At 40.6% G+C, this 16244-nt stretch overlaps 1 protein-coding gene across 4 annotated transcripts in view; it reads left to right on the top strand.

Moving 5' to 3' along the window:
* NPR3 (natriuretic peptide receptor 3) overlaps positions 1 to 16244 on the top strand; it is a 60307-nt gene that overhangs the window by 15298 nt on the left and 28765 nt on the right. For all 4 annotated transcript variants that reach the window (XM_004937172.5, XM_004937171.5, XM_003642974.6 and 1 more), the window contains exon 4: positions 12093 to 12228. In XM_004937172.5, coding sequence (XP_004937229.2) covers positions 12093 to 12228 — 136 coding nt within the window. The remainder of the gene's footprint in view (positions 1 to 12092; positions 12229 to 16244) is intronic.

Raw genomic sequence — 16244 nt, 5'->3', positions numbered from 1 at the left:
CTGCAAGCTGTGTCCCAAGAGGACAAATTCAGAGAAATTTGGATTTGAGGCATTTAGTGTTTCTGCTCCTCTGTGTGGATTTTTGCAGTGTTATGGGAAAAGTGGGCCCTGGATCTATGGTCTAAATTATCTCATAGTGACTCTTAACTCAAACAAACGTAGTTAGTGCTGCCATTTTGTCCTGGCCTCTTGCCAACACTAATCCTAAAGGCATTATTATCTAGTAAAAAACAATATCATAAAAATGGAAAATAACCAGATGACAGAAGGAAAGATAAGGGAGACAGAAAGGGCAAAGTCTTAAAACAGCAGCTGTCAAACTGCTGGACTGGAGAACACATGTGGTCCTCGGAGGACTGTCAGGTCAAAGAGTGTTGGTCATCCTCATCTCCAGCTGTGAAATCATGCAGAAATAAGTGGAGAAAAAAAAAAAAGAACAGGAAATGTGTTCTGGATACATCTTTTCCATGCCAGAATTTGCTGTTGTTTTTGCAGGGGTGTTGCACTGTGATGGTGGGGTAATTAAAAGAATCCGCATCTTTTGAGTGAGCAGGAAGGTGTGAAAAAGGCGATTTCTGCTCTGCCCGGAAATCTCTGTTGTGTAGGAAGAAGTTTCCTTAAGCACTTTTTTAACAAAACGGGTGAAATTTAAGGGATACGAAGAGGTTCTGAGAAGTTATCTTAGAATTATCTGGATAGGCAGTAGTCATAGAGGATAGTGTTCTCTGCCTGCACTATCCTGTTGCATGACTGTGAGAAGCACCACGTTTTTGGTAGAAAGCTTGACCATTTTATTTACTGCTTACTTAGAGGCTGCTTTCTATAAGAATATACCCAAAGTAGGATTCTTTCCAAAAATCTGTTCAGATACAGAGTTCAGGCATAGAGGCAATATAATTGCTTTAATGTTGTTACACTTACAACATTTTAATCACTTCTAATGTTGATTTATTACCAAGATATTAACAGCAAAGTGTCCTGGGCTTTCTGGAGCAATTATGATCCTTGGTTTAACAGCAAAATATGGAACTAGCTCTGCTTGCAGACCTGTAGCCTAGGTTAGGCAGCAATGGGAACTGCGTGCTTTTACTTGACAGAAGAATTTGAAAGTGTCTTTGAATTGGTGTGTGCATAACTCCCAACAGATATTCTAGTTAAAAATGCTTATGAATAAACAGTGTTCAGTTAAAGTATATGCATAAGCCATTTTTATTAAATAATGATGAACACATAATGAATTGGCAGTATGGTGCAGTTTGGAAGTTCTTAATGCATCTTCTGTTCTTGACTCAGGCCTAGGATTCAATAAGCGCTTTTTTTAAATCTGACCCAGTATTCTGAGCTGGGATGATTTTACAGCCTGGGATATTTGCTCTTCTGAGGTTACAGACCACCCATGGCTTGTTTTTTCTTCTCATTTAAAAGCTGAAAGTGCAACTAATTAAATATTTCTGCCGTGTTAACTACATGACAGTATTGTTTGCTGGGTGAATGCGTGGGGTTTATATCCTACCCACAGACCTTTTTGCAACTCTGAAAATGGGCTGCAGGAGGAGGGAACTGCTGCCCAATTTGCGTGTAAATCTTACTGAAAGAATGAGCACAGAGTCGGAGCTACATAGATTAATTAGATCAGCGAGATGCTACTACCTTTTAGAAAGGGCAAGTCTGTTATTTTTTGCTTTTAGCCTTCTGAAATGAGAAATGATCAGCATCAGAACTGTTCAAGCTCCAACAGTTAACTACAAAAGCTACGTGGGAGGTAGATGTGCTCATAAAGTTTATCATCCCATCCACAACATCCGTGCCAGACTCTTCCCTGTGTGTATTCCTTACGTCAGTCTTTTAATTAGGATTGTATACCAGCTAAGATAAGCACTGGGAGAAGCAAGCAATTCAGTCATGTCACTGAGAGATGGTAAAAACGTAACGTATTCAGCAGTGTATGTCCCACTTGTGTTTTTCAGACATAGCCAGGCAAGATTAATGACAGGGCAGGCTTTTGTGTCTCTTCTGACTGCACCAGAATGGGAGAGAGTTTGGGGGAGATTTTTTAAGACTCTGCCAGGGAATAATTTGTTCAAATGAATGGATCTATTCAGCTGCTGGAGTGCTTTGCTAATTGTCTTCAAAAGAATAAAAGCAAACCACAAGCTGCTTTTAGCAGCCGGAAAAAAAATGGGTTCACATGCCAGCTTATTAACAAGATGATTTCTATTTGTAAAACATATTTAGGATTTTTGAGACCAGCTTTTCACCCTGTGAAATTAATGAGACTTTTTTCAATTTCCATAAGAGCAGTGTTGATCTTTGAACTGCTAATCCTTGTGAACGTAGCAGACACTTTTTTTTTGCTGAAGTTGTTTCTCAATAATAGGAAAGTTCACCGTCTTCCACAATGGAGTCTTAGGGAAAACTACAGCATAATAGTCTGTTAATTGCAGTTAACACATGTCATAAAAGACAGGAAAAGAAAGAAATTACTCTTCTCTTCCAGTTTAGATTTTCTAGTCTGCCTAAGCGTATTTTTGAAGCTGTTCAAACTCTGAATGAGATAAAATAAAAAAGTAGGTATATCTGAAAATAGTAACATCTGAACTCTTTGGGAACGTAGAAGTTTAGAACTGATCTTCATGTCTATGTTGTATATTTTCTGTAGCCCCATGTTTTCACTTTGGTTTCACAGACATTCACATTCCACTTTGCTAAACAGACACACAGACGTTTATGGGCAAGGCACGATTCCTTTGAAGAACCTGCTAGAAATACACCTTATTTTCCACTAATAATGTGTGAAAAATATGTCTCCCAGCAAAGTTAATAAACTGTTTTTGTTTATAAGGTGTCTGCATGCTATTTGCATTGCTCATGATCCAAAAACTAGTATGTCCCATTAAAGTCTTATTTAAATTTATGGGAATTTTGCTACTGATATTAAGTAGTCCACAGGTTTGTGGTGTTTGGATGAAGGCAGGAAAAAAACTGTGCCTGTTGCTTTGTACAAAATGACACTTGGAAAATGAAAGACCTTTGCTAACTGATGTTTTTTTATTTTTTTGCAGGTAGTAGTTTTACCTGCCCCTTTCCCTAAGTAAATTGTGAAAGTAACGCTGGGTTGAAAGCTTCTTTTTGAACTGTAAAAAAAAAAGAAAAAGAAAAAAAAGAAAAGAAAAGGGAAAAAGGAAAAAATTATAAAAAACAACAACAAACTCATGTAAGCCATGCATAAAGTGTGTCCCATGTTGGGATGCTGTTGGTAGCAAGGTGCAGTACAAAAGCAGTGTCCTGGGTGGGAAGCTGCCTGCTGTGTTCTAGCAGGATACACCTGCATGGCTCACCTCGAGCTGCAGAGAAATATACAGGGCAAAGATTGCAGTATTTTGTTTTCTTTAGGGACATTAAGAAAGGGGCAATTCTTCAACACCCAAATTGTGTATTCCTGTTTTAAGGGCTGCAGGGCAAAAGAGCTGCTCTGCCTCCGCAGAGGCAGATCCCATGCTGAGTTTGTTCAGCAAAGCTTTCCTGTACTCATTTGGGCTACTGATACTGCAGAATCCTTTCCTAAGAATAGAAGGGGACCCTGTGACATTCAAGTGACAGTCTTCCAGGAAATTTCATGAAGGTGGAAACCAGTAATGCCACACATCTGTGAGGCCTTGCTGCACTGACACGCTCACTGCCAAGTGCTGGAAGCTTTCGCTGCCTGAAGGTAGCACTAAGGCAGACCCCATCCTCCATCTCTTAACTGTAGAGGGGGACATAGCGGCCTCTACACCTGAGTGCTATCACCACGTGGAGAGAATAGTTAAGGAGCCAGCTGAACGTGTTTTGTCAGGTATTCAGAATCCGAAGGAAAATAACAAAAATAAGTCATCTATTTTAAAAATATTTGGAATGGAAACAATTAATAGCTGCCTGGGGGTTTGCATTAGTTCCGTGCCATTGAGCTGTACAAGTCAGTGTGCCCGGTTACCTTGGTATTTAATGGTAAATGATTTAATTCTCCCCCAGCCCCTGAGTTTGGGTCCAGGGCACGCGTGCCCCAGGGTGCCCTGCAGACGGGTGGCTGGTGCCAGGCAGGAGAAGGCCAGAGTTCAGGCTCCCACCAAGTAAGGATGCAATCATGGATTTCTTTCGTGCCAGCAAAGCTGTTTCAGCCCTGGGGCTTTTCGATGAAAGGGGCAGGGGATTTGAAAGAACTGGCTGCCTGTGCTTTTTTCCTAAAAACTACTGTCTGTATGCTGCAAGGAGTTTGTTACCTGCCTGGGTGAGAGCAGTGGGGTCATGTCTGACTGTCCTCCACCTTGCCAAGGAGGTGGAGGTCAAGGGTGAGCCACTGTGCTGAAGCTGATGAATCCTATTTTTGTGTACCTATTCCTCGCCCAGTACTGAATAAGGAGCTTAAATTTCTAATCCTAGCTCTGAGGGTACTTTTGAGCTAAGCACCACTTTTGGCTGTACCTAAATGGTCCACGCCGGACCTAACAGCAGTTTTTAAAGCAAATGCCATGTTGGATAGCTTTTGCTAACTTGCTGCAAAGCAGAAAAACCATTTTCCTTCCATAGTTCACTGCGTAAATGTGATAAACTTATGTAGGTTTTTATCCTATCGAATTTTTACCAGCCCACCCTCACAGTATTTATTCACAAGCTAACATACCACAGGTAAATTCAGTTTGAGCCTGAGTTTCCACAACAGTGATTTAGTGGTTTTTGCCTGAATTTTGCATGAGAACTGATGTGATCTTGAGAGTTCCTAGTATAGAAAATAAAATACTTCTGTGATATTTGTGGTTTGGTGATAAAGTTAGAAGTCCAAAACTCAAAACAATTGCACAAAGGTAAACAGTTAACAAAAAATGTCCTTCCTGTTTGTCCTAGCTCTGCATTTATTTAAACTAGTTAGCTTATTTTAGCAAGTGGAACTGATTTTTTTCAGTTGAGTGACTCTGTCATCCTGAAAACTGCTTGAAAAGCAAGCTGACTCACTGGCATTTAAAACTTAATACCTAATGAAGGTACCGGTGTGGTTTTTTGGTTACGAGATGTTTATCTGCAATTAAAATGTCCTATCTTTTGCACGAAATGCTAACTTAAAATGTAAGCATTCACTCCAACTGTAGAACAGGTTATCATCGGACATCCAATGGGGTCCTTAAAATAGTCTTTTTATGACAAACATGTTTTAATTTCTGTGTTCCCCTCTGTGCTGAGAAGAATAGCCTGTTTAATATCTCTTGTGTTTTGCCACTGTGACTAGCAGTACAGCTTCTGAATGCAGTTCTGTAATTCATCACATGAACAACTGTTTGTTAGAAGGCAGGAAATCCTAAAATTGTCGAATTTTTAAAATGACAGTTATACCTTTTACAGTTAACACCCCTTCAGCATTCAACCAATGGTTATTTAGTTCTGTGTGCTGAAGTGCCTTTGTGTGGATCATTTACATTTAGAGATTTGTTGTGAATATGGTGAGATGTATTCCTCCTTGGTTGTGGGAATCCATTAATACATACTCTGGTTCTGCCTTAATAGGTAGCTTGGAGTCCTTGGAGAAAAGCTAAATACTTGAATATTGTGTATGTAAAGTATACATAGAGGAAAAATTCCCCTAAATGTTTATTCTGAAGTTAGCTCAGTTCTGGTACAAAGCAGTGCTGCATAACAGCTATAGCAGTTGTACTTCTTTGAGGCCAGCATTAAAACACAATGTAGAATCCAAACTACAGTTGGGTAAAGTGGCTGAAATCAGCTTGCTGAAGAAATCAGTGAGCATGTTTGGCAGAGCCAGGAATAAAGCCCATAGAGGATTGGAGGGAGGAAATCTGTCTGCAGAAGTGTTCCCAGTCCCCAGACTGGGGCAATTCTCACTTGCCATCCCTGTGCTCTGGCCATGCTCCTGGAGGTCTGCGGAGAGTCCTGGGCTGGGTGATGTCAGACCTCAGGGTTTGGTCCAGAGTGCATGCAAAGCAGCGACAGTGACAGCCCCTTTACGTGAGCTGACTGCGGGTAAGGCTCTATCTAATCTGCTGAGCTGGAGATTCCCGTGCCTGTATTTAATGGAAAGAGCAGGTTTGGGTTACATCTGGAAAGCTCTCTGAGCGGCCTGCTGGCAGCAGTCACTAGGTGTTTAAAGCTATTTCCTAGATGATGATGCAAGAGGGTTGCAAGCAATAAATAAGCAAACAATGGGCAACTCTCAGAAAGCAGCGTGGTGGTGGGGCTCCTCCATGCACTTGCACATTGGCTGGGCTGCATCACGCAATGCCAGAGTTTTACAGTGAGGCTCCCTTGCAGTCTAGCACTGAATAAGTCTCTGCTTCAATTCACTGCTGAAACAAAAGAGCAGCTTGTGGCTGCTCTGGCTGGATGACAGTAAGTAAATCTCCTGGTTTTTCAAGAATGGGGTATTAAGCAAAACAAGGAAGGGAGCATAAAGAGTGAGGAGGAGATAGAAGAGCAGAGAGATGGTTCTGTGTTTAGTTTTCTTCCCCTGCCAAGAAAATAAACTTCACTGACAAAATCCCTTAACTCTCTGAAATTAGAGGCTTTTTCTTTTTTAAGTAAATCCCAGACACTAGTTGTTAATTAATGAAAAGAAAATAAAAAGAAATTTCTTTTATTTCGGCAGACCTTTTTGTTGAACAAAGGACCGGCTTCAGGTTTGCATCAGGCTTTGAAGTAGGTGAGAGTTTTTCACTGTGTTGCAGGTGACATGTCAGGGGAAGCATCCCCTTGTCTGGTGCAACAAGGGTTTGGCACAGCAAGGCAGCCCTAGCTAGTGATATGGGCAGGGAGAAAACCTAGGAGAGAGGTTTATTCCCCTTTCTCCTGCAACTGAGAGTAGATGCAGTTGATGCAAGAATCAGTAGAAGCTGGGATCTGTCTCTAGATCAAAAAATCTCAGATATTTTGTCCCTAGAATGATGCTTCCAGGCTCTTTCATGCTGGAGATCAGCAGCAGATTTGCTACATTACATTGCTCACTCTCAGGTGTAATCACATTCCTGTTTCATCTACCTGTGCCTTCTCTCTTACACTTCGTTTGAAAACTCCTATGTCATGCATTAGAGAGAGGTTCACATTTCTGTCTCCAGCATAGTCAGTATCACCACTGTACCAATACCAGTGAGGAGATGGAGAAGAGCAGGCAACCTTCTTGGAAAAAAAACTTCTGAAGGTTAAAGGGAAGTGATGTTTTTTGTTCAACTGCAATGCTAATAATTTGTCAAGGCTGATATTTTAACCTGTAATTTTAAAGCAGAGTATGACCCTCACTTTGCAGTTTTCAGTAATAGAATAGCATGCACCTCTGTATGAAAAGGCTCGTTTGGATTTCTGCATGTACACTGTCTTCCTGTGAAAGACTGAACTCATGCTCCATTGAGAAATGCAACAGCGTTTGAATATAATAAGCAGGATGATTTACTGCTATATAACATCTCCTCACACTAGGGAATGCTCATCATCTTCTTCTAAGATGTGATGTGGAATCCAGCCCCAAATTACAAATGAGGCTTGGGTTGTCATTTTGAAAACCAAGTCCTAAGCTCTGGTATAATGACTTCTTGAGCAGGTGCCAGCTTATGTATTTACACAGAGTCGGTATCAGTGAGTACATTGAGAGTTTGTCCTTTGTTACATCTCTGATGCCCAGAATTTGGCATAACACCATGTATGCTTTTCCACTTGTGAATTAATACTGAAGAAATAGCATTCTCAGGAGAAGGCAGGTTTCTGTAATTATAGCTGTGACAGCACCTGTGGCAATAGCACAATATCAGCAAACAGAAGTTCCAGTTCAAAAATTATCTGAAGAGTGTGTTGCTGGACTGTGAGTCATTCAGCAGAAGATGACCAGAGTTAGACGTCCAGAAATGGATGTAGAAGGCTTAACAACATGAGGGTTCCTTGGGCTCATGAAGTAAGAATTGTAGTTGCAATTGACTTGTTGAAGAAGGATTAAAAAGTCTGGATATGCCCCATGCAGTTCCTGCGGAGCCCTCACAGGTTCTGGCTGAGGCAGTAGTCCAACAACTGGAAAATCCCTGTGTATGTACTGGGTGGTGGATTCAGACATCTGCTCTGGGGAGCGCTAGCTGTTTGTTTTCGCAGTAGAGAGAAAGCAGTGATGATCCTCCCCACCTTGCTCTGAAGTGGTATAAATTACTCTCACTGACTCAGAGCTCGGCAGTTTCAGATGGAAAAGAATAACCTTACTTAAAAGTCAGAGAGCAGGATATGGAAAATTATAGGTCCTGCATAGCTGCAGCTTGGCTGTCTTCCATGTCGGTAGTATTTTGCATTGCTGTGTATGTTGTTAACACCTTGGTATATATGGATGGTGTGGTCACACTATTGCTGCTTGGGGAACTATATAACTTTGAACTGTGTAAATCTTATTTGTGTGATTTTTTTTTTTAATTTTAATTCTTTTCTGACAGAATATGGTTCGTTAGAGTAGAAAGGATCTGCTCATTAGTTATGTTTTATCCTGAATCAAGTGTGAAAGTAACAGGGAATATATCTTGGCAGGAGCCTTCCACTTATTTGTACTGCAGCCTCCAGAGAAGTTCAGTGCTGCTTGATGACACACATGGTTGGGTGGCTTTGCTGTGCAGTAGAGGTTGGAGCCAGCACTATTTTAATAGACATGATGTTCAAGTTACAGTCACAACATTTGAAGCTCAGCTTTAATTAAAAATAACAACAACAGCAACGAAATCAAAAGCATAAGCAAAAATGGAAAATCCTATCAAAAATATTTTTTTTAGGGCTTTAATTACCTGCAAGATAAGTGGGTCTTTAATGTCTTTCTTAATCTGTGTGGTTTCATCCCGAGGCCTGCCTAATGTTGAATTACACAGTATTAGTTACTATGGAGACCTTGAAGCAACCTGTAAAGACATCTCCACAATGACTTTACTTCACAGTTTGACACATTCATGGAATGCAGAATTCTTCTGGCTCTTTTTAACCCTTTTTCTCATGGTTGTGTATTTCTTGCACTGAATGAAGGGAGGTTTTAAGCTGATTGTTGGGGTTTGATTTTGATAAGTATTTGTTCTTGCTGCCAGATATTCTGGAATCCCAATAAATACATGCCAAAAAGTGTAAAGACTAAATGTAAAACAAAAGTCATATTTAAAAAAGAAAATGGAGAATAATAAAGAAAAGCCTCCATGCCAATGAGATACATGAGGTGCGGTAACATTCAGAGTTGCTATTGTCCTAAAAGGAACTCCTGGCACTATCTTGCTTGGGACACTGCTCCAGTAAATCAGAAGTGGTATCATGCACAGTCTGGCACAGTCTTTGCACTCTTTTTATTCTGAAGGTCTGTTGTTGTAGGCAATCCTAGTCAATAGTGAACAGGAGCGCAAAATGGACCCGAATGAGCTCTGGACAGACAGAAAAGGGAACAAATGAACAGCAAGCCCTTAAAAACTCTCAGTGGCTGTTACTGATCTTGTTAAGATTCTTCCTGTTTCAAGTATTGTGTACATTGTAGGTTACAGTACTCCTGCACATCCTGCAACCCTGTCTCTATGTAGGAACATGGCAACTTATAAATGATAGAGTAGGGTGAAAGGGAGTAAAACTTTGTGCCCTTCATGGTATCCTGTGTCTCCTTTCAAGAACTCGTGCTTGAAAATGTTACTGGAATAATACGAAAGTAGCCAGCATGCCCAACATACAGCTTTACTTCGGAGTGCTTTCAAGCTATAATAATTAAATAGTATTGTTTTAGGAAAAGATGTGAAATGATATAGGTTACCAGTTTCACCTTGCTTGATAGTGAAAGGTAAAACGATGGGGTTTGTGCAGGAGGAGCTTTGAGATGGAACAGATGATCTTCTGATGGTTTTTCAGTGTGATATTTCCTCTATAATATGAGGGTTTTTGAGCAAGAGGCAAAGCAGGTGGCTGCTGCAACAACTCTCCAGACTGCCAAGTGAGATTTGCCAGCACTCATCTGGCAAGTCTGCAGTGTCTACAGGAGGATTTTCAGGCCGGTTGCATGGATAGATTTTAGATTGAGCAAGTTAGCTGACAAAATGGATTTTGAAGGTTGCTGTGTTACACTGAGGGGTCTTTGGCATGGACAAAGGAAGCGACAAAATAGCTTTCCTTGAAAGTGATGCCAGGCACAAGCTGTAAATCAGCCAGCAGGGAGGTAAAGCAGCTAGATGGACTCATTTTTCTCCCTAAGAGAATGAGTGTCACATCAGTAAAGCCCATGTTTGATTATCCACTGGCCGCTTGGACTCTGAGGCTGGCATATAAAGCAGTTGTTGAGCTCTCAGGGGTTTTGTTTTGTTTTGTTTTGTTTTTTAATCCTGAAATATTATCCCCCTTCACTGGCAAAGCTTGTCCTTGTGTGCACTCTGTCCATCAGCTTTTGTTATTCCACCAAAAGCCTGACTTTCACCTTTTCTTTCATCCTTTCTCTTCAGGTCAAAGTAACTGCAGCTGCCAATTAGTTTTTGGCTCTCAGACTGAGCTAAGTTGTTCTGTGCCTTGTGTGTAGCACTGTTAGTTTTTCCCCTGCAGTTGTGGTGCATTTTCATAATGAAATATAGGCCGGACTTATCTGTAAGTCCAATTTTAAATGTCAGAGAAATATAAACTTTTGTATTATCAGTAAATAATTCTGAAATTCTCCTTACTGTTGGCATCTGGTTTAAGAGTGGAGGAATGTCTTGCATGTAATTACATTACCAGGAGTTGGTTAGCTCAGCTCAGTCAGTCAGCTGTGTAATGCTTTTTATCTGTGGGGCAGTTATTTACCTAACTGTCTGCATGCTTTTTATCTTTTAACTTTTTCAGTGCCCAGCTAAAACTGTGGGAGTTTGAGTATTTAGCAACTCTATTTAGCAATACTTTTTATTCTGTCAATATGCTGCAGTGGAGGATAAGCTTAGTCTTTCTGTCCAGAAGATTGTTTACAGAAGTGCGTTGTTCCCTGGAAATGGCAATAAGAGACCCCATTATATGGTGTAATCTGTACTTAGGCCTGTGTTAGTTTTAGTACATCAGGAGCTTTTCCATTGTAGAGAAACTATGAGTGAATGAGGACATTATTCTTCCAGCTGAAAAGATAAATCTTTCTGAATTATTTTACACCAAGCCAGCAGAATGCATTGATTGAGATGTGAATTGGTGCCTACAGAACAGAAATACCTGGGCCTCTCAAGCCACACTTGTCTGGTAATAATAATTCATTGCTTCATCGCTGAAGCAGACCAGATTCTTGTGTAGAAACCTGTAATGTTCCTGCAGCATTCTGCTTCTAACTGTTGTTTCTCACCATCATGCAGACCAAAAGCTGTGGGATTGCTTGTGTTGACATGTAGGAGACAGAGCTGGTTTGGCAGACTGATATTTTATATGAGTTAGAAAGCAGCATTTCGTTCTGTTAATGTCGCCTGGTGGAAAAAAAAAATAAAAGGAAACTTCTGTTGGCAGTTTCAGGGAATGCATTACTGTAGAGGGTAAACAGTTTCCTACATTGTTCATTTGCTAGCGGAGAAATGCTCAGATGAACAGGGGCCAGAAATGGAAGTGATAATCATTAAACAAGCAAATCCACTAGTTGCATGCTCCAAACAATTGATGGTAGAACATACTTCTCAATCCAGAGAGTTGCTAAAGACTCTGTGCAGAGGGAGAAGGTCATACTCAGTTCTGTGGGCTGAGGGCACTCAGCACCTTAGAGAAACTCAGCCACAGAATTTGTGTGACTGGGATAGCAACTGCGATCAGAAAATTCCCTCCTTATCTGCAGAACTATTCAGACACAATATTAAAGCACGTTTTGAATGCTCAGAATAGCAGATTGTGGTTAACTCTTTTCAAAAACTGTTTTCATTGTTCCCCCATTTTTTCTTTGAGAGACATTCCTTCATGTGCTCACAGTTGGGAAAAAAAAAAAAAACAAAAAACAAACAACAACCAAAAAAAACCAACCCTCCAAATTTGTTATTTTAGTTAATTTGGAGATTCTCTGCAGGTAATCAGTTTCATTGGGAAGACATGCTTTTTCATGTGTCAATTGCCATTGCTTTTTTTTTCTTCTTCTTCTTTTTTAGGTGAACATGTTTGTGGAAGGATTCCACGATGCTATTCTTCTTTATGCTCTGGCTTTACAGGAAGTCCTGAAGTTTGGTTTCAGTAAGAAAGACGGGGAAAAAATTGTTCAGCAAACACGTAATAGAACATATGAAGGTAAGAATACATGTAGAAAGCCAGCTTTCACAGTTGAAATTAAAAATCAGGTCTTTGTTGTATGCAGAATAAGGACCAGTGCCTGTTCCACTCTTAAGAGGAAGATATCCATATGAAACCATAAAGATCTTTAAGACTAGCTCTTCTTTCTTACCAGTCTGAACTTTTTTTGCACTGGCCCTAGAGGTCTTATTCAGCTTAAAAACTCCTAACAATTTAATGACCCTCACAGATGTTGTAAAGGAATACCAATAATTTTCTCAGGCTCTTTCTTTGTTTTTGAAAAGATTACAACCGCTCACTTTACTCTTGTGTATCTATTAGCTATGAGATTGCCTCATTTTTTCCATTTGACCTTTTTTTCTTTTTTTTTTTTTTCTTTTTTTTTTTAATCTCAAAGCCTGGGAATGGATCAGGGCAAGCAGGTGCCAGGTTTTTTGTTGTTGTTATTTCTTGCCAGGACTCTTCTGGGCCCTGGGATTTTCCCCTAGCCTCCTTTCAGGAGCTGTGCATGTTATCTCAAAGCAGTGGCACTACTAATCCTGTAGGCTGAGATTCTGTGGTGCAACTGGCATATGAATGTCATCCCATTAATGCAAAGCTATGCGAGAGCTTTTGCCAAGTGAGGATCATAATAAATTGAAGGTTGAGCGTGATGTCATTCGATTCATCCGTATGTAATATTCTCATCCATCTCATAATATTCTAATATCACAAAATAGTGTTTTGGTCTATAATTGGCAAGATTTCCTATGGAAATCCCTAAGAGAGAGAAACGTTTCCCCTAGATAAGAGGTGAATGATTAAACATGCAAGAAAAACTTGGTATCTAGATACTCTTAGAGTGCACTAGACGTTGTGAAGGAAGGCCAGAAGGACAGCAGCTCCAAAACTCTTTTCTGTTCTGAAACTGTGATCTAACCAAAAGGGAGAATGCCCCTCAGTATGGTTTAAGGTAACATAAAATCTGCTTTAAATTACAGTGGTTGCAGTCATCCCATAAAGAGCCTTGCATTACTGGAGATTTTGCTGAATATGCCACTACCTCCCTTAGTACTTATGACTTCCCAAAACACATGATTTTAACAGATAGGTTCTGGTGTCTAAGGACACAGTTCATGGTTAGGCTATACTGTGCTCACAGTTTGGCTGTACTGTGTGTGAACAGATGCTCCAGCACAGTCTGTTTTCTTGCTCACTTTTTTCTCCAGGAAGCCACCAGCTGTTGTTCCCATACCATTATTTTATAGTACCATGCAGGTTATGTGTCTGATTCTCACAGCTGACTTGTAAAACCTGACAGGGGCACATGTTCTCTGACACTACTTATGAAAACCAATTTGTCATTTCTGGGTGACTTGTCAAAGCTATTCTGAAAATGTAGCTGTCCAGGTGAGCCAAGAGGATTTGGTTGAAAAGGTCAAAATGCCATGTTGCATTGCCATTTCTTCTCTGGCAGTACTTTACTGGGTATGATTTACAAAAATAAACTTGCTTTTGAAAGAGATCTTCAACATGTTGTCTTGCAAGCTATCTGTTCTACCATTAACCTCCTCTCCGAAGTGAATCGCAGAGTGTTGTCTGTCCACATGAATGTGGTGCAACACTAAAGGAGATTTGGTTGTGTCAGTTTGATGGTTGGACTTGATCTTAAGGATCTTTCCCAGTCTAAATGATTTGATAATTCCATATTCCCACCAGAATCTACTGCAGGACTGAAAGTTTGTAATTCGCTCTTGGAGGCCTTGACAATCAGAACTCTGAGTGCATTAAGCATACCCATTTAACCGATGGCATCTAGATATCTAATTGCCTGGGCACCTCATTTTACAGCTTGCTCTGAATTAGGTGACCCCCCCCAGAAATCCAGCAGGGTGAGGATGCCTTTTCCTGCAGCATATGCTTCTGCCAGTCACATCTGCACAGGTGACATTGTATGCTTAGAAGAGGATATGGCTGAGGTGATCAAATGATTTCTTAGTGCTTAATTGTTAGAGACACCATGATATGACTGCAGGGAACATTTTGTGGAGAATATTTTCTTTTCCTTGTAATATCCTCTGAAAAAGAAGCAAAATTGTCTATATGTAAGTATCTAACATAATGAAATAAAGAGAGCCCAAATTCTCCTGCCTGGATTGAAACACAGTTCTTCACTAATTAAAAATTTCTAAAAGCATTTTTTAAGGAAGAACTTTGCAGAAAATGTTAAAATTTCATACTCTTTGATTCAGATGGAGAAGTAACATACAAGTGTTTCCCATTAAAAATCCCATAGGAATTCTAAGTTTCTTCAAGTTCTGGTACCTATTTCTAATAATCCAGTGTTGTCTTCCTTAGGCCAGGAAGGTGTCTGGCCCAGTTAATGTCTTCTATCAGATCTAGAAACCAGACAGCTGTGTAGGCATGGATGTTGCAGCTCTTTGTTGTGGCTGCTTTCAGTTACTCACTAGCTGAGTGGTTATACCCATTCCTGCAGTAATCAAATTTGCAGTTGTTCAGTTGCTTTATTGTTATACTCAAAAAATACATGCTTGACAGTAACTCTTCTGGTGAACACTACATATTTTGAAAATCACAGTGGGTTGAAATGCTCCTGGCATTTCAACAGGGGAAAGATAAATAGAAGTGTGTTAATCTGTTACATATCTAATATTTTTAGGTATGTTGAAGGGAATTTATACTCTGGCTGAGTACCCGATCTCTCTCTTCTAATAGTCACTGAGAAGCTGATTCTCTACTGCTTCGTGCCTGGCTCGGTCATATAATTGGTGTAGCATGGCTGTAAACTGATGCCTGTTTAACTTGCACTGCTGTAAATGGCTGTATTTGGTGTCAGGCAGTGGTGAATCACATTTTAGAATATCTTGGGTGACAAAGCATAACAGTGAAGTCTTGCAGTGCCTTCATTATAGTTAGGCTGATGCTTCATCAGAGCTAACAGGTATTTTTTGGTGGGTTTCAAGGGCCTGTTTGATTTACACGGAATCCTAGAATGGCTGAAGTCTGCAGGACCTTTGGATCCATCTGGCCCAACCCAAGCTCAAGCAGAGACATGCAGAGCAGGTTGCCCAGGGCAGTGCCCAGGTGGCTTCTGGAGTAGGTTCCACAACTTCTCTGGGCTGCCAGGCTCTCAATCAGCTCTGTCACCCCAGACAGAGCAAGAAGGTGTAGCCGTACTCGTCATAGGCAAGAGTGTTCACCAAAATGAGAGATCAGACTGAACGTATTTTCATCATGACAGTTAAACATTCAACAGATTGCCACAGAGATGTGCAGCCTCCATCCATGGAAGTTTTCAAAACCAGGTAGAGACAAGCCATGAACAGCCCATTCTGAATTGCTGTCTGACTTTGCTCTGAACCAAAGGTTCCACAACAAGCCTCCTCAAGTTCTCTTAAACCTGAGTTATCCTGTGAGTCTTTGATTCCAAGTTTCCTACAGTTTCCTGGAATATGAACGGTAGTTGAAGGCAGAGGTAGTGCTTTAAGACTAGCAAAATTCATAATGGAAGTTTAGTTTATTCCTCATAATCAAAAACAAATACTGAAATCATCAGGATTCAGACATGATTTCACATGCAGAATTTTGAATGTGACTTCATCCTTTGAGGGGCTGCTTGGGACAATGCCATAATCTGTCAGTTAGGGTAGCTTTAGAAGTCTGAATGCTGTTGAAGTCTGTAGAGCAAGACTGGCAGCTGGCCTGAGGGATTATCAGATCTTTCCCTCAGGCTTGTAAAGGAAGGAAATGAACTGGGGATCTAAACTATAAAACACAAACATATTGTGCAGGCAATCCTGTGTAAACAAATGCAAGATTTACTGCATATGTAATGCACATGGTGTCTCCTATCCTCAATCCCTCAGTATCCCATCAGCTGGAACAACTCTGAACTGGCTCTATGCATGCAACAACGCCATAAGTCTGTAGAACATAGGGCTATGCCTCTGAGTTCTTCTCCACACGTGAGCTGGCCTCTCCTTATTGAGGCGTCGATGGAGGTTTCAGGGCTA

Source organism: Gallus gallus, chromosome Z (genome assembly GCF_016699485.2).
Source record: "Gallus gallus isolate bGalGal1 chromosome Z, bGalGal1.mat.broiler.GRCg7b, whole genome shotgun sequence".
Taxonomy (NCBI): domain Eukaryota; kingdom Metazoa; phylum Chordata; class Aves; order Galliformes; family Phasianidae; genus Gallus; species Gallus gallus.
Note: the sequence above shows the minus strand (reverse complement) of the source record. Positions and strands in the feature narration are given on the sequence as shown.